The sequence below is a fragment of the Poecilia latipinna genome, unplaced genomic scaffold (genome assembly GCF_001443285.1).
Source record: "Poecilia latipinna isolate Pla-1442-1.1 unplaced genomic scaffold, P_latipinna-1.0 Scaffold13, whole genome shotgun sequence".
Classification (NCBI taxonomy): domain Eukaryota; kingdom Metazoa; phylum Chordata; class Actinopteri; order Cyprinodontiformes; family Poeciliidae; genus Poecilia; species Poecilia latipinna.
The window spans coordinates 655,491-677,973 of NW_015112629.1; the positions used below are offsets into that span (position 1 = coordinate 655,491).

At 36.6% G+C, this 22,483-nt stretch overlaps 1 protein-coding gene across 1 annotated transcript in view; it reads left to right on the plus strand.

The window, feature by feature from the left end:
• LOC106946665 (transmembrane protein 132C) overlaps positions 1–22,483 on the plus strand; it is a 179,787-nt gene that overhangs the window by 92,377 nt on the left and 64,927 nt on the right. Inside the window, exon 4 of the mRNA XM_015031179.1 lies at positions 20,460–20,603. Coding sequence (XP_014886665.1) covers positions 20,460–20,603 — 144 coding nt within the window. The remainder of the gene's footprint in view (positions 1–20,459; positions 20,604–22,483) is intronic.

A 22,483-nucleotide genomic window follows, 5' to 3' on the forward strand; every position in this document is an offset into this window, starting at 1 on the left:
TGTTACCTGTTTTGCATCTCAATCACCAACCATACCAAAAAACTTCTCTGAACTTCTTGTGCTTGGTGATTCACCCACAGATTCGTGCAAACAAATGTAAGCGACAAACTTTAAATAACATTTGAGAAAGTAATTTCTAAGTTTTCTTGGTAGGTTTAAATGATTCTTTGAACACTCGGAAGTGTGAGTGAAAAGAAACGTTTCAGATTGTATTGTGACTCCAGGAGAGGTGCACATTTTATTTACACAGATTGGCACCAAACTCCTAAGAGCAAGGCTAAAACATGGAACAAACATCTTTTCATGTTGCATCTCAGTCTACTAATGCAAGTATCCTACTAATTAATGTGTCAAAAAAAAAATCATAGCCTTGTCTTAGCTATTTCCTTCCTGCTGTTTTTTGTCAAGGGCTTGAAAGAGATGTGGAGTGATGAGCAACAGGAAGCAAAAAAGGACTAAAACACTGGCTGACAGATTGCCCAGCTGAGATGTCAGCATGCTGCTTTTATTTCTTTATTTTGCTTGGTGACGGACTCTCTCAAGCATAGCATGTCTTTAAAAAACAAACAAAAAAAACTTGCATGTTTTCTATTTTTTTCTGTAAGTGCTGCTGAGAACTACTTAACAAATTGGAGAGTACACATTAGTGTTTATCACTCAAAATAGTTCCCCAAAAGTATGATTATAGGGTGAGTTTGACTTTATGATTAAATATCTGCTTAGTGCTGAACTGAGTAAAGAAAATGTATTCAGTTTTGACACTTTTAGGAAGCAAGCTGTTCCTCTCTTCTTTTTTTTAACCTGTTTGTTGTACTTTTTTTCCAAATATTTTTAGTTTTTCCTTCTTTTTTAATAAAAAAAAAATTATAAATATTTGTCTGGGAGAAAATTATATGTAGAAACAAAAACATTTATTATAAAACTAAAAATATGTAATTCCAGAGAAAATGAATTGGGAAAATAAGTGGCAGCAGGAAATTGACAAAAAAAAAAAATCCCTTCACATTAAACGTAGATGTAGAAAATAATTAGTTGACGCCTGACAAAAACTGAAATAAAAAACAATCCCTCACAAAATGAGTATTCTTTCAACCATTCCACATTTGGTAATTTTACAACCACAAATTTCAGTTTGTTTATGATGAGTTTGTTTGACAAACCAACACCAATCAATGAATAATTGTACAATAGAAAGTTTCAAATGGTTATGTAACCATTGCAAATTCAACTGACACCTTTTTGAACCACCTTTCACTGCAAGAACCTTAAGGGAAAACTTTACCAGCTTTTCTCTTGTAGAGACCAAGCATTTTGTAGCAAAATCAACTCTCCAACAAGAGAAATGGGCTTTGATCCAAACCATTTCATAGTTGGTTTTGTTGAGTGTATCCCAAAAGGTTGAGCTTTGGTCTAACCTGATCAGAACGCCCTATTTCACAAGTTTTGAGTATCTCCCCTCCATGGCTTTTAACTCCAAACTGGAGTCTTCTAACAAAGACTGTCTTCACCTTACGTATCCATAAAAACCCAACTGTTGTTGCATTTGTGATGTACTCTGTCCATTTTTGACTGGTGATTGAAAACCACTCCATGATATGTTAAAAGCATAGGATATTTAGTTATAACCTAATCCACCCTAAATTTTGCTACATTGGCATTTTATTTTTGGGTATCAGTGTACGGGGATGTTATGTGCTTTGGGCACATTATGATTTTTGTCTACTTTTTTTTGTTTTCTTATAGACCTTGATTAAATGACATTTTGTAAATATAATTTGGAGTTTGGATAATTTCTTTTTGGATATTTAATTACGTTAATTTGTGGTGCTGTTGGTCCGCCTATAAATAGGCTGGCTTTCGGCATGTAGGGAGCCTCCCCTCCATTCCCGCCTGGGCTCCGCCTCTCCGCTTGCTTCCGCTCGCTCCCGCTTGCTCCCGCTCGCTCCACCACCACCAGCTGCTGTGGGCCGCAGCTGAGGGTTCCAGCCTGCCATGCGGTATCTTTGTTAACCTTTGTTTGTTTGTTTTTTCGTTGTGATTTTGGCCTGGTGTCCTGTTTTCGATCTTTCTTTTGCATTAGGTTATTTTTGTTTTAGTCCGGTACGAGTAGGGGCTTCGACGGCCCTGTATAGGGTTGGCCCCCTGCTGTACCGTTTTGTTATGTTTGATCGGCTCACCAGGTCCACCTTTCTGTTACTACTTTCGGGGTTTTGTTTTCTTCATGTTTCTTTGGGACACGGGATTTGAGGGTTTGAATATTATTTTCTTCACAGAGAAGCAGAAGAACCTGAATTAAGAAAAACAAAGTGAAGAGAATTTATGAATAAAATATTTTGTTGAACCCTCATCTTTTGTCTCGTGTCCTCAAGTATGTTGTGCCCTTGGTGGACGTAACAGGGGATTAAAGACAAAAGCACGTCACGCATTTTGTTTTGCAAAATTGGAAAACAATGTGTTACTTTTCCTTTGATTTCACAATTTTGTTTCAAATTCCCTACAAAATTGTGGTTGCACTTGATAAGTATGGGAAACGGCAAGGGGTATACGTACTTTTGGGAGACACCGTCTTAAAGGGCATAGCAAAATCTATTAATCTCGTCTCTAATAAAAAAGAACGCCAACTACAAACATATCATGCTTTTTACCTTTAACATTTTTCCTCCTGATAAGGTCAGTTCAGGTGTGAATGATCAGTGGTCTCCCCTTCGCTGGCAAGCAGCGTTTTACTGCTGCCAGGGAGAACAGACCCAGCATTGTCACTCCCCACAGCTTGATGCAGACAGACTGTGTTGTGGCTCAAGGGAGCTTTACACACCCACACACACACACACACACACACACACACACACACACACACACACACGCAAACAGAGAGAACATCCCAAAGGGAATTCTTCTTATAAAGGGATCAGTGTAAACATCCACCGGCAGTTGAGGTGTTGGTAGCCCTGTGAAGTGAAAGCAACGCTGAGGGCATGGTACTGGTTGATAAGAACTTCTAACATGTAGTGGAGAAGAAAGTTAGTCAGTTGCAATGTTACCAAGCACCTTGGGAAAGCAAATGTAACATGAGCTATAAAGCTTTTGTCCAAATCGGTGATTGGGTCTTACTTTGTTAAATGTATAGAGATGGCTATATTTTTAATTTAGAAAATTGTGCTTCATTTGAGTAGAAGGTGGAGGAACAAAGCATTTTTCATAATAAAAGGGTTAGAAAGAATGCCAGATAATAACCGGTATTGTGCTTGCAAAAAATGGAAATACAATACCTATTATAATGATGCTTTCTTTTTCCAAGGATACAAAACACTTGGGAAATTTCTCTTATTTATGCCATTTTGGGGTCAGCTGGGTCAGACGTTTGACTCAGGGCTCTGTTTATCCACCAGCAAATTAGGTGATATTTGCAGCGCTTGGTCAAGTATCTTTTGGAAGATAAGAGAATTTATATGTATGTTTTGTGTCCTGATATCTGTGTGAGATATTGCAATCTTGCAATACTGATGATTCTGATTAATCTTTGCAGAAAGGCACAGATAATGAAATTCATATTTTATATGCCTCACAGTAAAACCATAGATAGGGTAAGGCCAAGCCTGCAATGTTGTTAGGTCTCTGCTTGGCACGGGCCAGTTTCTAGTTAAATTCAAGATAAATGAATGTCTTCTTATCTTACAGGTTTAAAACCAACTGTATGGGAAAATAAGTAATTTATTTTGCCCTTCCCGTGCTCATTTCTGGTCACCTATCCTAAGTAAAGTTGTTTTCCCCATTTACAAAATAATAATAATAATAATAATAATAATAATAATAATAATAATAATAGGTGATTTAAAAGACATTACTGCTGGGACTCAACAACAAATGTTTTGAGGTAACATTATTATTACTGTAATAATTAAATAGATTTTTTTCAGCAGCAAGGGGAATAATTGTTGCTAATCCATTGTCAGTAAAAATAGTTGGTGTAATACATTTTTGTTTCAATTTTAAAATGCGATATCGTGAAACTCTAATAAACTTACTTAATGTCATCATAGCTTGAAATTCCCACAGTGGTCCACGACACGTCTCTATATCAATTTTGCAGAGGATGTGTTGAAATGTGTGGAGGACAGAATACTCAGTTTATATTTTTTTTCTTATAATGAATATCTCTATCTAGTCAAAAGAAGTAGTAAGAATAGATACAGGGATAGATATGTGGCTACATGAATACATGAGTATCCAGTAGTCCATAACAACTAAAACATTTATACATGTGTGTATTAAAATATATGTTAGAACTAATTCAAGTTAAGAATTCACCATTAAAATATCTGATTACAGTAGCTGATATTTCAGAGATGAAAATGAGTCTAATAGTATAAGCGAGCAAATAAAAGCTGGCAAAGAAACAGCTCAGGCATGTAGGTGTAAAGAAGAACTACAGATGTGGAGGGAAATTATTATGTAATTAATATGTTGCAGTTGTATATTTTTTTGTACACCACAGTTGTAAACGGTGTATGTACCATACATTAATTTTATTTTTGCACATATCAGTAGTAGTTACACCTTACTCTGTATAAATATCTTGCTGGATATTTTTATTTTTGTTTGATTGTCTTTGCTGCCTTCTGGATAATGAAATCCAAGGAACAAACTTAAGTTTATTACCACCATCATTGTCATCTATCTAAGATATTTGAGTCAGACTCCTGCAGAAAACCTTAAATTAAAAAAAAAGACAAACTCATGTCTCCAAAATGAATAAAAAGTGGAAAAAGACAGAGAGAAAGAGAAGGAGAAAGAGAAAGACGGGGTTGCTGGAAACCTTCAACAGCTGTGGAAACAATCAGTTGTGAGATTAGTTTGTTTGAATCTCATCTCTCCTGACAATTACAGCGTGCCATGGAGTCATTTAAATTGCCGGAGAAAGTGGCAGCTTATTTACACAACAAAGTGGAAGAACACCTCTCACGCTCGTAAGCACTGACAAGAGTGCAGCGGCGAGAAAGTCACAGCACGCACACTGTGGGCAAATATTTGTTTTGTGGAATTGAAATTTAACTTTGAAAGCAGCTGCTTTAAAAGTGTAAAATTATGTATCGCATTCTTCTTTGCGGTTTTTCGTTAAAGATTCAGTAAAGGTGAAGGTAAAGTAAGAGGCCATGACGCGAGACCAGCACACTGCGATTCGAATCAAACCTGGAATCATTGTGGATTTTATCTACCCGTTGACGGAGAGAGAGAGAGAGAGCAAGAGAAACAATCCATGTCTTCTGTCAGCGTGTGTGTAAAGCTTGGGTTTTATTTAAATTACATCCTAGCTTGGGATTCAGTAATGTCAGGCACGTCCTCTGAAATGAACACCATGAACAGTGCATGATGAAACTGTTTTGCAAGGATAATGTTGTCTTGCACGGTTGTTTGCACAAAAAAGATGTCATTAAGTTTATTTTAACGTCGTCTGGGAAGTGTGACATGTTTGTCCAAACAGTAATTCTTTCTTCATAGTTTATTTTAACTTTACTACCAGATCTAAAACTTTTTTTTAAGAAATGGAAAATCTTCTCTGAGGGGTTAAGCCAAAGTTGAAAACTATGACTTCTTTGAGGTAGTCGGTTTTTTATTCTGGTAACACAATATTACTAGAGCACACTCGATGCTGGCTTTTAAGACTGCTTGAAAAGCCAAAGTTATTTTCTGTACGTTTGTTACTGTTGTTCAAGGTTGTGACAGTTAAAAAGGGGTCATAATTGGCAATGAACTCCCATTATTTTGGTGAAATATATTTTTAAGAACAGTTGATGAGCTAGATTTTGTATAGTTACCAAGTTATACTGTGAATTAAATAGATCAAAATCTGTTCTCTGCTATGCCAATGGTTGAGATGCATAACAAGCCTTTAAAAATTAACATTTATCTCTCTACTGTCATACAAAAAAACCCCACAAAGAATCCAAGAAGTAAACAAATGTTGAAGTTTAAGTTCTCATCTTAATCATATTGCCAATGTGCTTTGAACTAGTATTTGCCATTTGAACTTCAGTTCTTGCATGAGTGTTGAATGAAGACTCTTAGCAGGCTTCTTTTTACGAAATTTGTGAAAATACTTAGGATTTCTTTGAAATTTCTAGTAATATAATGTTTACTTTTTTCTGTTTTCTACAGTTTTACAACAATGCAATTTTATTATTTTTTCTGTTTGTGTATCTACTCCACCTAGGAATTTAAAGATGAGTTTGGGAAAGATGCGATGAGGAAAAAACCTTTTTTTTCCTTATCAACGGGAGTGCAAAACATGAACTTTAAAAATTCTGTTGTTGTTTGTACCAAAAGTAAAAAAAAAAAATAAAATAAAAACGTCATTTTGAAAAACCTTCTGAGAAACAATTTGGTCCGTAAATCCTTACACGATTTCAATTTAGATTATTTTGCTTGCACTGCTGATACCGCTTTCTGAAAACAAACCGAAAAAGGTATAAAACAAGCGCTAAAAGAGATCACGTCTCTTCCTCCCTGTCCACACCTATTCACTCAACTACCATGACAATTTTAGCACAAACACAAATTTGCACTTGGCAAACCTCACCGATAGCTTTTCCCTGTCTCCTATATGATGTGAAGTCTGCTGAGAGTTACTATTCAAGTAAGCGCACTGGTGCAAATAATAAAGTTTATACTGATCTTATACAATAGTTGACATGCCAGATCAGACTTGAATTGATGTAAGAGCAATTTCACCTTCTATTACCCAATAGCATAAACTGCATTATGTGCTTATTTTCTTCCCTGCTGAAAGGGTAACATGAAATCAGGATGGAATTTATTTATTTGTTGTCGTGTGCTTTTTCTCTGACAGAGCCAATTATCTGATGTTTGCGAAATGTTCAGTGTCACAATAATGTCAACCTTCAGTTGGGCATTGTTGGATTTGCATGGTGGCCGTCGTCTTTATTCTCACTTTTGCTACTGCTGCAATCAACTTGCCTCCCGGAGCAACACAGAAATGTCACAATACTGCCAAATACAACAACAAGTGACATTTAGACTCTCACAGCACTCTGAGTTCAGTACCTAGCCAGCTATCTGTTTCATCACGTACAATGACTGCCCTCAACCTTGGTGAAGCTGGAAAACCTACTGTACCTATTTTTCAATTCCTGCCATTGAAAAACCACACAATGGCAGCTTTAACACCTCTGTGAGTTTGGGAATAAGGTACAAGAAAGCAATTAGTCTCTTCTCAACTGCTTTAGCTCTTGCTGTTTATGCCGTCCACGCCATTGGTCTATTAATGTTTTTGTTTGTATGTGTCAAACCTGGTACAGCAATGTGCTCATACAATTTATGATCTAATTAGAGGGAATAACGAATAGTCAGCCATTTGTAAAGACTGTGATTAAAAAGCTTTAGCGTACACAAAGATTAATTGTTTAAGTAATGGTTTCAGATGAGTGTAATTTGTATATACACAACAGTTATGGTTATTGTGTTGTTACTCTATTTGATGCATAAATGTTTCATTTCTCTGACAGTAAAGCAAATGAACTGAAAGTTATCAAGCAGTGGACACATTTTGCTCAGTTTTTTTTATGCGTATATACATACATGCATAGATATATGCATACATACATGCAAATATGAATACATACAAAAAAAGCACACCATAAACAAGGGAAAAGCACTATTTTTTTTGTTTTTTTTTGTTTTACAAACTAACTTTGCCAAAACCGCTGTTCAGTTTGGTGGAAAACATTCCTTTTATTCCTTTTAGACACTGGCAAATATATATCCAGTACTGTGCATCAGATCAATTTCTATGTAAACGGAGATCTGCAAGCGGACAGGAAAGAGTGTTTCAAAAGGTAGAAAGAAAGAATATTAAAATCTTCTAAATCAGGTACATTTACCATGATATAAATTTCAAATTTCATGAAACCAATCTAAACAGGACTTAAATACCAAGATGTTGTAGATTGATACGTGTTTTAAAGCTCTAGAAAGTGCATTTATCAACCAGTCCAGTGGGAAAAGTTGCTCTACGAACCAATTTATGAAGTTTGTGTCTAAATTGCCTTGTTGCTTCCATGAGTTTTCTTGTTGAAGTCTTCTGTGTGAAAACAAAACAGACTGTGAAGCCTTTTGAGGTAAATGTGCAATTTAGACCAATACAGGAACTGCACAAATTGTAACAAACTAATCACCAACAGCAGCGTCAGAGTTAATCTGTGTAACCCGTTCGACATCAGGTTTACCAACTTGCAATAATCTGCCATGCTATATCCTGAGATTATACTGCTTGGCCTCTTCTGCATCCCTCCAAATATTGGATCAGTCCAGGATCATCCATCCAACCCCACAGAGCAAATGCAAAGTCTAATTTTTATCCCCTGGATCCAACCTTGTGTCAAGTAGGTTTTACTGGAAGCACTGACTGTGTGTGTTTGCATCCTGCGTTTAACTGGCTAGGCTTCCTTTCAAATAGCAGCCATAGGGATCAGGCTTCTGTCTGATACAACATGACCTCATTCCTTCAACTGTAATCTACAGCACAGCAGCAGTAGTAGCTGGTTCCTGAAATCCAGCATTAGAGCAAATTGGAAATTGGAAGTTTTTGCCACCCTGATTGGAATGCGTTCCTGCTAAACAAGAAAAATAAGAACGAAAAACCATCATGACATAGTTTTCAAATGAGTTCTCATCCAAAATCCCGTGCTTGATCCACAAATCCAGTGACTCAATTGAGGATTGAAATGTCCAACATGTCTGTGCGCCAGACTAGTAATGTTCTTGAATTTTACATTTGGAATATTACATTGTAATGAGAGTCAAGCTGTGATGTACTGGAGGTGACTCTCTTTATGCAGCATTGGATATTGCACTGTCACACCCCTTGGTGTCATCATTCCCTTGGCTTTGCTTTAAGTACACAGTCGGTACACACAGAGATCGCTGTAATATTCAAGTCCACATATAACCCATTTTTATTCAGAGAGTTGCAGTATTTTTATTTTTTTTTTGTATTTGATATAAATTATGAAGATTTTGGCTCAAGTATATTTTGACCCTGAGAAAAAATGTTTGACATGCCAAATAAGGCACTTTATCTTACGAAAGAATTTGTTACAGATTATTGGGGGAAAATGTGTTTTTTCCCCAATAACAAATAGATTTACATAGCATCACAATATTTAAAGTTTTTAAAAGTGCAATGAAGAAATAAACATATAGTTCAGCTTTGTGTCCCAACAAGCTTAGATACTGCTGGGCGTTGACAACAGCTCAGTGGTATCTAGAATGAGTGTTAATACTTTCCATCTTATTTGTTTTCTTTTCATAGTCCAACCAGAAAAATCAGTAAATGCCACATTCTACAAAACCTTAAGATAATTCCATCATTTGCAAGTAGTGTGGCCTTCTATCTGCTTGCAAAAACAAAAAAATACATTTTCTTAATTCTTCCCTGTGGTGTTGACAGTGATGATGCAGTTGTTCAAGAAACATTGTAGGGATTTTAAAATAATCTTAATGGAACATATCTAATTGAATTGGATTTTTAGCAACTTGGCTTAAGGTATTGAACTAGCTGAAGTAAAGCTCAGATACAATTATATGTCCCTGGAAATCTAACCAATGAAGCTCTCCATGTACTGCTCTTAAGATAATCTGAATCCTGTAAGAAGGCTGAAGGTTTGTAACGTCTGACTCTTGAGAGAGTTGGTAACCTCTACTGTTTTGGCCTCAGGATCCGCTGACACCACTGTGGGATTTTATATGGCCTTCATGGATAAGTGGCTGTTATCTCCAATCCCATCCACTTTGTCATATTAAACCAAAATGTTGTGATTAATATTTAGAAGCGAGGCAATTTCACCACCATACTTTTTGCGCAGATGGCAGTCTGTCATGATACTATGATGAAATTCACTGGCCTCCTGAGAGCAAGCATTATTTTTACATTATTTTACAAATGTTTGTAGAAGCAGCCTGCATGCCCAGGTGGAGGATTTTATACAAGTGTGACCATAGAAATGATTGGATCCCCTGATTTCATCCTGGTGACTTGAAATGTATTAGTTTGAATAAAAATACATCAATACCTTAAACATTTTTCAGACCTTAGAATTATCTTCTAGTTTGCTATTTCTTCGATGGGAAATGAGGAAATTCTTAGAACTAAAGCTTAAATAAGATCAGCAAATATTACTAAACTTTATAAGATCAGGGGTTTTTTGACACGATCAAAGGCTGAGTCAAAGCCATGTTAACATAAATCTTCCCTTTAGGCTCTGCAGGATATGGGAGTCGCTCTTGACCTATCATGAATTTGTCAATGTCGTTAGATGACAAGTCACATTACCCAACTTTTTTTTCCCCTTTGAAGTCTACTGTTCTCCCTCTGACATTTGCTTTATATCGCTTCTTTTTTTAAATGATGCCAAGGATTTTCCAGTGCTGGCATCTAGACTCCACATGTCAGTCATTCTCCCAGCCAAAGAGAAGATGAACAATGTGAGAGAGATGTTTATTCTTACCAGAGATGAGACACCAAATTGCTCTTTTGAGGCATCAAACAATGCCTAGAACGCCTGAAACTATCAATATTTTTTCTCTCCCAGTAGTCCCAAAGTAAATTGTCAAAGCATTTTATTGTAAAGTACATTGGCTTGTATGGCCACCTGATTGTAATTGTGTCTCTTGTTTGGTGACAGTCAGCATCGACCACATTTCAAAGAACTGAAATCAATCCACTTCAGGTATAACTATGTAACACTTAGTAGAAATCCCTTTTTTTTTTTTACACCTGTCCCTTTTCAGAAGAACATTTAAGCTCTTCTCAACTCTGATATTCTCAAAACAGACACATTTCCTCTATTGTCTTGATAATACAGATATTGATCTATACCAGTGATAGATTCCCCCTCCCTCTTCTTTTTCCAAAGTGAAGTGAAGTTAGCATTTCAAAAGGTTAAAATTCAGAGCTAAGCCAATTTAACACAGCTTTACTGAACAGCCTCCAGATAAAATTAGAGGGTGCGCATTAAGGGAGGAGAGGTTGCAAAAACATTCAGTACAGAGTTTTTTTTTTTCTTATTCTTTTATCTTATTGTATGAACTCCATTACACAGTGTCCAACTCAGTTGAACCAGTGTTTCACCAAGAGTTTTTCTGTCAGCTTCGTAGGGGGTGCACTTGTTTTGAAACTTCTCGTAAGCACAGATGAAATAAAGAACTGGAATAAAAATAATTAAGTGATTTCTTCAGTGGAAATCATTGCTTATTTTGAGGACATCTCTTGTCCACAGATCATTGCCGGTGACTCCACAGTTTTTAATTTGGCTCCTTCAAGTCCTTTAAAAACTAAAATGTGGCTTTTAGTTTAGTTTATAAGACTATAATTCATTCACCCATCTTTTTTTTTTATTTGCTTCTCTGGACTGAAACTTTTATAAAGTTTCTTCCATCATTTCTAACAACCCTTCAAACTATGGCTTTGAATATGGGACTGTATTTCTGGGTGCAGACTAGAAGTGGTAAGATAGACATATTTGCTGCATGTACAACATATTTTATCGTGCCTTACTCCTTCTTTGCTCTTTAAAAGAAATATGTGTAATATGTTGTCAATAATTGGGATGAATAACGTTTTATTTATTATACATTTGAACAACTCTATACTTAGCCCAGCTCGTAAATTTGAACTGATCAAGAGTTGCAACAAACTTACAGTTACTTGTAGGCACTTTATTTAATTAAGATGTTTCAGTCAGTAGACCTTTAAATTACATGATGAAAGTTTACTCACTGAAGTAAGTTAAATTAAATGAAACAAATTAGCATGACTAACAGCGTGTAGGATATCTTGATTGCTTTTTATGAATAAATTAATGAATCTAGCACAGAGCACCGATGGAGGATAGGTTAGTTGAAAGAGGGAGAAAAGCTAATTGTTTCAAAGGGGGACGATAGACAATCAGATGGAGATAGGAGTTGAGATGTGCTGAAAGTGAGACAAAGGAGTGACACAAGGAGAGGCCCAGTACATTGTGTGCATAGAGATGAGCTTTGCCTGGCGAACCCTTCTTATCAGACAGTGTTAATCTTGTTTTGTGTTTGCAGCTTTTGCTCCGCACCAGCACTCCTTACTGGCTCTGATAATGGCTGGAGCAGCATCAAATTCATTAATTGAATTAACTCCCTCTTTATCACCACATCTGCCGGTGGTTCACTCACCCCTAGAAACACTTCACCGACCAGCTAATTGACTCAGGGCACCTCCTCGCCCGCCCGCCCTGCTTCACATTCCTAATTTACTGGTCCAGATCCCAGCTGGGGTTCATGTGTCAGTGGCTAGTATTTCATTTAATTTTCCCAAAGGTAATGGGAATGGTTTTGTTTATGAATGAGGGGAGCAAAGAGAGGGAGAGGGAAGACAAGAAAACCTGTTTGTTATTCTAAACAGTTTCTGTGCTTATTTTATAACAGGATTTGGTCGCGTGTGTTTGTCAATTAAGGAGCATGGGCCTGCAAAACAAGCCCAATGCAATTTGGTTTACTCTCCAGTTAAACAATTTAAGGAGGAGGGGTAGCCTATATAAAATTATTTCAGAAATATTATGTAGCCCCTGTTTAAAAACCATGTACTTAAGGCCTGTCTCTTACACATTGCAAAATATTTACAAGCTTGGTTTTAGGTATATTAAAAATATAAATGAGAAACGTGAGAAATAATGGAAAAAGCAGAAAGCCAAAGCTTTTCTGGAGGCGACTTGTGTACTTGCAGAAGTGTATTCTTGTTTGATCAATTATTTTATTAGTTTAAAGACTGTATTGAATCTCCTATCTGTGAAAGCAGTTTAGGTTAACGAGGGACAAGTGAACTCAACAGAGTGGAAAAAAAACCCAAAACAGGACAATGGCATGATGGGAAGAAGAAGGTGGAAGAACGCGGGAGAAGACAAGGAGGAAGCTAATGGAGACCGCTGCTAATGCCTGCAGAGGTTGAGGTGGGAGAAGGAACTGGACTTTTTCGTGCATGTTCTGCACAAGTAAACCTGCACACGGTGTGTAGGATACCTGCCGAAGTGTTTTGTAGTGAGAAGCACGGAGGAAAACTGCGGCTGATCCGAAATGGGGAGAGGAACGTGTCAACATGGAGTCGCTGGCTCCAGCGCGACTGATGAGTTGTTCTGTAACTCGTGTGGCGGAGTTGTGCTAAAAGAAGTTGGACTCGCAAAGCATCCTTGACGGAGAGGACGTCGGCTGAGCGAGCAGGTCTGAGTTTGTTTTATTGTTTAAACTGGGAGAAGAGGATTGTCGTAGCGACATCGCACCCTAGCTTCATCAGGCCGGCAACGGAAATTTGAACCGGTACCCGACAGTGTGTGTGAGCGAGAGAGGGAGTATGGGCCCATGCGTGATATTGTGTTTTCTGTAAATTTTCGGTAAAAGTATGGAGTTCTGTTAGGGACAAAAGTTACATTCTGGTTATAGTAAAACTACGTTTAAAAACAAGGTTTTTTTCATGAAAAAAAGCAAAGTTAAAGTGAGTAAAACATAAGGGATTGAAAAGGAAAAGTGCCTAATCGGCTTCATTTTATTTTGGGGAAACATTTAACATTGGGAATTAGTGGCATTTCCCCATATTTAGGTTTTTGATCATTTTGGGGTATTGTGTAGCTTCATTTGGAGCTAAGGGTTTATTTTTCCAAGTTCTTATTAAAAGAAACTATTCTGTTAGCTGGTTGTCTGGAGTATGTATGGTAATTAGAGTAAGAATTGACTAGAACACAACCATTGATTTGTGTTGACTTATTCACAGTACAGCTTCTTTATTTATTTATTTGTTTCATTTATTTATTAGGTTATGCAGGAAGTATTCATTTGAAAGCAATACTTCACAAGCTGATGTGAATTGCATAACTGAATGTAGCCCTTTCAGCAGGGCATTTCTGCCATATTATTTACATCACCAGATCATTTCATGGAGAGTGAGATATTCACAGCTTGGAAATTAATTTTATAATCTAGCCCTGGTAACGTTTCTTATAACATTACTCCTGGGTTACTGTCTGCAGTCCTTGGTATTCATGATGCTATTTGCGCAGCATTGTTCTCTAACAAACCTCTAATATTTTATAGAATAGTGGTATTTATAATAATAACAAAATGCATTACCACTATAAAAAGAGGCTGTGTACAAAAGCATGCCACACTTTGCAGAGATTCTGAAGGCCACCTCTCATTTTCCTTCCACCTCACAGGTATGTGCTTCTTTGTGTTTGTCTATTACATAAAATCACAATAAAGAGGTTTTAAGTGGTGCTTTAGCAGGGCAGTGCACTGCAAGTACATTATCTTTGCTAACTAGTCTGCAATATAGTGAACATATTTTTTCCTCTTGGTCTTTGGTTATATTAATTTTTTGTGTTTTGTTTTTTTTTGTTTTTTTGTGCCATGGACATTATTTGCATAGCTTTTCAAATGTGCTTGTCCTTGTTATTTATGCCTATGAAAATACACTGCTCAAAAAAAATAAAGGGAACACTCAAATAACACATCCTAGATCTGAATCAATGAAATATTCTCATTGAATACTTTGTTCTGTACAAAGTTGAATGTGCTGACAACAAAATCACACAAAAATCATCAATGGAAATCAAATTTATTAACCAATGGAGGCCTGGATTTGGAGCCACACACAAAATTAAAGTGAAATGTTCCCTTTATTTTTTTGGGCAGTATATATTTAAATGTTTATTTCTATTGAATGTGAGGATTGGTTTACATTGGTGTACTCAAATTTTAACCACATTTACAAATCAGTAAACGTAATTATTAAGATACCGTTTCAGTTTTTGTGTTTTTAACCAAATTTCCATGTAGTTTAGATAAAAACATTGTGTTTGCTCTGTATTTTCAATGAAATTTTGATGAAAGGTGGATTTGATGTTTCTTCTGTTAACTAAAATATACTAAAAGCATAGACAGCATGTTTTCTAAGAATGCTGCAGTAACGTTTGGGAAACATGTTTTTTTTTTTTTTATTCGAACCACTTATCCAATAAAATATTTTATCAAAAATCTTCCCCTTCTTCAAATGTTTCGCCATCATCTGTCCCTTTTCATCCGCGTGACGGAATACCTGTCTTATCTGATCCACTCTGCTGGTTTGTCTTTCTGCCCACACACCTCTAACTTCAAGCTATTCTTCCACCCTGGAGCTGACTATGAAGACCTTTACACTTCTTTTTCCCAAAAAAAAAACAAAAAAACAAACCAAGACGGGATATTTTCTCAGACGAGCTCAAAAACCAACAGTTCATTTTATTTCCCACCGATATGCTTTACCTGATAAACACATCTGCATTTTCTTTGTCACTACACAATCATCAATTCATCAAAGCAATGATTTTATTTCAGTGTTTTGAAAGGATTCACTTTCTTTTGATCTCCCTCTTTATTCAATGCTAATTTGAAAATGGATCGAGTTGAAAATAGCAATTTGGGTGGACAGTAGCAAACAATAATACCTACTTCTACTGTGAAAATGAACACAGAATGGATGTGATGCAGTCTTTACTGTAGGGTAATGATCTGCATCTGTCAACGTCTTTGCATGTCTTGTTCAGCGGTTTTAGCAATTATTCACCGGATGGCAGTGCTAGATTATGTGCCTGTCACACACCTGCCATTTGAAACATCCTATAAATTTAAGGCTTGACAGCCAGGAATATTGGTGTGGATATCCACTGTGTCCACAGGATGACACATTGATCTCTCATAAGGTTGTCATTAACTTAACTTGCGGTTTTGGTTTTAATACGCTTGACATTTATTTTTTTTCTAGCCAAATGTTAGTTCAATTATCATTGTTATCCCCCTCCAGGGGAGGTTTTTATTCCTCAGGTTTTTATTTAGCAAAGCAATCAAGTTGTTATTGACACACTATCAGTTATACTGTTTTTAATCTGTCAACTTTCAGACTGTGTGACAATGTATAAGGACTTGCAAAGATTTCAAATATAAAGATACTGTCTAGAGAAATATTCTGATCAATCTCAATAATTGCATCTTAACATTAGCAACCTGACTACTCTGCAGCTTTCCTGCTCCATACCGACCAAACACCTTTTTTTTTTTTTATCGGGATCAGCATGAAGTTTTTTAACAGTATGAGCCATTCAGTCTGATTGTGAGATCAGCCCATTTGGGGCACCTATATCAGCACCTACATACCACAATGAACCTTAATAAATAACTCTGTTGTTTATTCATCTTTGCTCCTTTTGTTGGGCAACTTTGGATCAATCACTCCCTGACTGCTGCAGAAACAACAAACAGGTACTAAACAGTCTTGGAGATTGTTTGACCCAATTGTCTTGCAATCACAATTTGGCCCCTTTCAAATGCACTCAAATCCTTATGCTTGCCAATTTTTCCTACTTCTACCAAATGGACATTGAGGACAAATTGTTTACTTGCTTCCAAATAAATCTCCTCTCCCCTCTAGCAAACGCCATGATGAGGACATGATCAGTATATGTGAGTTCTCAGCCACTGCTCAAATCCATCTCTGATTTCTACCATGGGCATGCATGTGGTTAAGTTGCCCTGCTTATTTTTTAATGTTTTGTACCTCAGATTCATAAAGATTCTCCATGTCTTCCTGAACTTTCAATCAACATACTGGCGCTTGGGTCCCACACTATCAATCTGTAACAAAGATTTGTTTTTGTGTCAGACGTTGCCTTGGACTCTCAAAACCTAATATCACAGCCATGTTGCTCAAATTGCTCAACATAACGGACATCATTACATTCCTCATTTTAAATATATCAACAAACTAAGAACATTTCAACATTCATAAGGGAGCTCGGAACGGAGGGAGTGTTGTTTTGTTCCTCTGCCGGTGTTTTTCCTAGAAGTTAATCAAGTCTATAACAGGGGGAGTTTGAAATGGCCTTTTCTGTCATCTGTAAATACTCATTTTACAGATAGAGGTTTTCACAGGATTAATGAGGCAGCTTTATGTGCTGATGCACGTGAAAGTGAGCCTTCTTTCAAATTGCTTTCTCTTATTGTTGCCTCTCGTAACTCCAGTGATTCCCCTCCCTTACCAAAAATCACATTAACCAAACCAATCTCAATCATGACTTGTCGTTAGTTAATTTAGACCCACTGCTCAATATAGTCACATGCTGCAATGTTCATGTGATGCACTGCATGAGGGATAGAAAGGAATGGAGGGAGAACCCAATCATGCATTTCAAAACTGCTTCATTAAATCTCATTGTGGGTCAATTCATCTATGTATTTAAGTAACTGATTAAATGCAAATTTATTCTGAAATGCCACGTATAATCACAAAACATTATCTAAACTAGTGCCCTGTAATGAACTGGCGACCTATACGTTGAGCCTGTCTCTTACACATTGACGGATAGAGACAGGCATTGGCAGGGGAAAAAAAGGAATTATCTCAATGTAGCTAATGCATTCTTCTTTTCTTGCAGTAGAGCAAGAAAAAAAGAAATATGACACAGAAACTGGAACTTAGCTTATTGTTCCTGGTTAGCTAGGTTTAGCATTACCTACATTTGCCACACATCCCTAAAAATCAAGGAAATTGTTTTGTCCTTTTCACAGTGTGTTTATTGAATTTAGCAGGATTACGTCCAGATTGCCTTAGTTTTAAAGTAATGAGTTAATAGAAGACAATACTGAAATTGACTTTAAAACTCTATATAAAACAACACAATGAATGAAATATGCCTGCTCTATTTCTACTTAATAAAACTAGCCATATAATGTTTGACAAGTGAAGATATTTTAGCCAATTCTTTTCTTTAGACCATCCTTAATAACGTTGCAGTTTTAATAATGTAAAATGTATTGTGGTAATAATGTAACTGTGTCAAGTAAAATACCTGTAAAAACAGATTTCAGAATTAATTCTGAAAATGGCAATAGTAATAGTTTTTGATATGGATGGACCAAACGGACTAGGAATGCCCCTGACCTGTAACAAGCACTTCAAATCTTAAATATGAAACTTAATGCTTATTTGAGCCCATGGATTTGCTTATAGTAAACCACAGACAGCATGTGGCACCAATAGATATCCTTTTTTTTTTTCTACTTAAAATGTAGCAAATCTTTTGTAGCAATGTGCTTGGTTACTTAAGACTAAAACATTTTACAGTCTTGGAATTCTACAAGCCACTATGATTGTTTTTTTATTTGGTCTTCTGATGAATAGGGAAAAATGTCAACAGATATTGTAGTGTATTGTGATTTTTGCCGTGGCACCATTGAGTGATAATGCCAACAGAGTGCATCTCCTGTGTAAAGCTAGGAAAAATAACCCCTTTTTTCCATGTTCTTGCTACACTATTGTGGCATTTGCAACCAGCCTCAATTGGAAGACGGTCTTCCTGGCTCCCTGTTTGCCAGTTTGAATGTTGTCATATGATTGCAGTCATTTATGTGCTTTGGATAAGGTGACAACCTGAAAACAGTGAGCAAAAGAGCAATCAGTTTTGGTGTGGAAACTATGTTCAGTTTCCACACCAATGCCCTTTTACTCTCATTCTAAGGAGCAGCAACCACAAGGACAGTTATTACTGTTGCAGAGATTGGATAAGATCAAAGGTGACTGGTTGAACTTAGACAAGGTAATGACTGTATTCCACCGCTGCATGGACTGTCATGTCATTATCTACCCAGGACAGCTTTTGTATTCATCTTTTTATAGTATTTAGCAGATCCAAAATGAAGTAGAGCCAATATTCATAATGGAGTTAGATGAAAAGGCTCTAAGCTTTTTTTGTTCTTTGTTTTGGACCAGGTTTTGTCTTCTATCTTGCCCACATAAATTGGTATGGATGTTTTAGAGTTTGAGGAAGTTGTGAAGGCAAACTAAAAAGCAAAAGCCACTCTTGTACTTTATGATAATTTAATGTGACAACAGAAGATGAGGAGAGCTATACCAGTAAACAGAAAAGGAAGCAGGTCATACTTTTTACAGCATTTGTATATCCGCCCACATACTGTGACCATGAATAATGGAAATGATAGCAGGATAAAAAAGACTTGGGCAGGTGGTGCAGAAATTGAAGTGCTTTACAAACCCCAGGTGCAGGAAGACAATTACCTTTCTGCCATTGCATTACTCTCAGGTTGAAGGTATAGTGAAGTATATACAAAATGTTTCTGACTACAAAATGATTCCTAATTGGTTTAAGCTTGCTAATCCTGAATCCTATTTTACACAGCTAATGATTCATCTTTTTTTTTTCTGTTATATTTCATAACTGTTAATAAAAAAAAAGGTTTATAGGCTTAGTCATGCTTCGGCATTCCAAAGGAGGCTTGAGACTTTGAGGGTTCTCTTGTCATTAGATCTACAGGAGGCATTTTTCCACTTTCAGGGGCTGAGGTAAAACTATTGACTGTAATGCATCATGATCACTTTAAAGTTTACCCTCCACAAATGTGCGTGTGCTTCCTGCAGCCTTTCCTTTATTTATTCACTTGTCAATGTTACTCCTGGCAGAAATGGGTACCTCGGAATCTTTACTTTGAACATAAAGTTCGACAGTGACAGAGCTGAAAAACTAAACATTTTTATTTAAATGAAAAAAAAATACTGAGAGAAGATCCAGACTTTTGACCTTTGCAGAAAACTCAGAGACATGCATACCTCATGTCTGTCTGTGTATGTCTTGTAACAGGATGTTGGTGTCAAGGAGGTTGAATTAGACCTGACCTGTTGTACCTCTGAGTCACCAAGTGAACTAGTAATTGCCCAGCAACCATCAACACTATGGATAAAGCAGCTGGCTTTCTACCTTAACACTATGATGGACTGTAGCACCAGTATAGAAAAGATGGGGCAAAACCAGAGCATGATCACCATAAGACAATATCAAGATCTTCAACAAAATTGGAAGACATCCAACAAAATGTCATACATGGCATTCTATAAGTGACCCTATGGTGATTTATAAGTCACGGGACGTTTTATGCCCACACCCATATGACGGAACTGTTTTTTATTCTACAGCTCAAATGTAACCTTTCACAAGTGGCTGCAAGCAGTACATTTTCTTTTGGATTCCAGTTTTAATTATTCAAAAGTGTCAGTCTAATTTTGGAGAGCTGAGACTCTTCAGGAGAGCTTGAAGAATACAGGACGTGTGCTGGATTCCTGAAAGAGCTACCAGCTTTCTTCTGTTGGCTTAAATGGGTATATTAGAAACATTTTATGGCCTTGCAGTGGTCTAGCAGCATACAGCATGTATCAAAAACTTTTAAGACCTTTTCGTGTAGATGTCTTACAGTGAGGAGTAGAGTACTGGTTAAAAAAAAGTATAAAATACTGCAGAGAACTTGTTTCTGATGACATTTTATGTAATATTCTAGCACATTGTCTTCTTTTTCATCAGCCAGTAATTTGTGTGTTTCAGAGTCAAGATGAAGGATGGAGTGGTGTTCCTGGGAGCTCGAGCCAGTAACCCAGTTATGTGGACAGTCAGTCAGGATGTCAGAAGCGAGGGTCATAGGGTTGTTACACTGCACTGTCATAGGAAGGAGAACAGCTTCAATCAAAGGTACGTATGCCTCTCTTTCTCTGCTAGTTAAAAGTGCAAATTATTATAAACAAGACATGTTATTTGTCATTTGTCAGTAAGTAAGTGATTGCTTAAAAGCAAAGCTGGGCATGACTCAGCATCTGACAAATATTCTTCTTTGGCACTGCAAAGCACTCAGATTCTCAGCCAAATGTAGCCACCGAAATGTATTGTTGAACAAAGTGTCAGCTTTGCTTCGGCTTAATGGATACAGATAATATGTTGAGTTTTCTCTATGTCAACAAATATTCTGTAATATGCAGCCTCTGATAATTAGTTTTACACCAGTGCATAAAGATTTCATATTTATAAATGTAACTTAACGTGGAGGCCCTGTAGAGCTGTATATTTGTTTGAGGCAATTAAGAGCTATGGTCTAGTCTTACGCATTCCTGTGTTTTCAACTTTTTCCCTGAAAAAACATTATTTATCTTAAGTAAATCTGAAATATCTACATTTTTGTATTTATTGGACTATGCAGCGCGAAGAATTATTTACTTGCTATGGAAACCATGTCTTTGCTGCAGTTCTGTTGACACTCAGACGTTTTGCAACCATAGTTTTTAGCGGCATCTGATGTAATTCATTCTTTATGAACAATACTTATCTAAATGCATCACATGATGCACCTTCGTACTTGAAAATTTCACGCATATGTTATATTTAGCTACTTTTAAACTTTGAATTTAAACTCCTTTTTTGTGGTTGTACAGTTTTGAAAAAAATATGCATTTGTGTTGTGTTTATTCCATCCACTTGGATATTCTTCCTGTAATGCAATACAATACCATTGAATTTCCCTCTAGAGCAGCTGAATGTTATTGTGGGAAATCTTATTTATCCTTAAGATGTTTTACAAGGTCAATAAGAAAACTTTTTTGGATCTGAAATGGAACAAATGCAATGTATTTTAAAATACTTCTCTTCAAGTAAAATGCACAAGTAATAAATGGGTTATGTTATTGAAGGGATGCAACATGATGCTAAATGATTGCTTAAAAGTTAACCATTACAAACATAGAAACCATTGGGGTTTCCAATGGTGAATTTAAATATGCCTTAAATTGACTGACGCTTGAATCTTTCAGTGTCATTCAAACCTTGTAAATCAGGTTGTGCACATAGAGTTTGCGGAGGTGACTGATGATTACAAGTTTCCAACCATGAAAACAAAGTGTTCACAGAATTTGACATTCTGCAAGGCCACGTAAATGACTTGAGTTGAAGAGAATAGCAGCACACAGGAAGTGACCCACCCCGACTGGGTTGTTATTTCCTCCTGCATGTCAAGGTGATGACAGTGATGAATGACAAGTCATCTATCATTTACATGTATCTTTCTTGGTGTCCCGCTGAGGAGAAGAAACATGGAATTATACAGAACTGTTTAAGTCAAGGTCATACGTGTAGGCTGGTATTTTCCTTTGCAATTTTAAACTCACCAACGGACTGACCTATAACGCAGGCAAAACCTGTTTTTAGACGGCAGGTGGACATTTATAAAAATAGAGCTTATTTTATCTTTAAGTGTTTAAATGTATTGCCATTTTATCCTACACACAAACCATTGTTATCAGGCAAGATGTATGTCAGATAAATGGATGGAAATTAAGAGACATTTAGACATATAAGCTTTATAAGAACATCCTCATACACACCTAATGTGATGTAGTGGAATGTTTTTTTTTTTTTTATGTATTCTGATGAGAAGGCGTCTGTGTTCACTCTGCAATATTTGTTTGTTTAGCCATTTGTTTCAAGTCCCTCAGTTTCCTGCAACTCCACATCAACTTCAAGTCAGTCAGTCAGGACTGCTGCTACCAAACCTGTGATCTTTCCTGTAATCTCTAGTTGCTGTC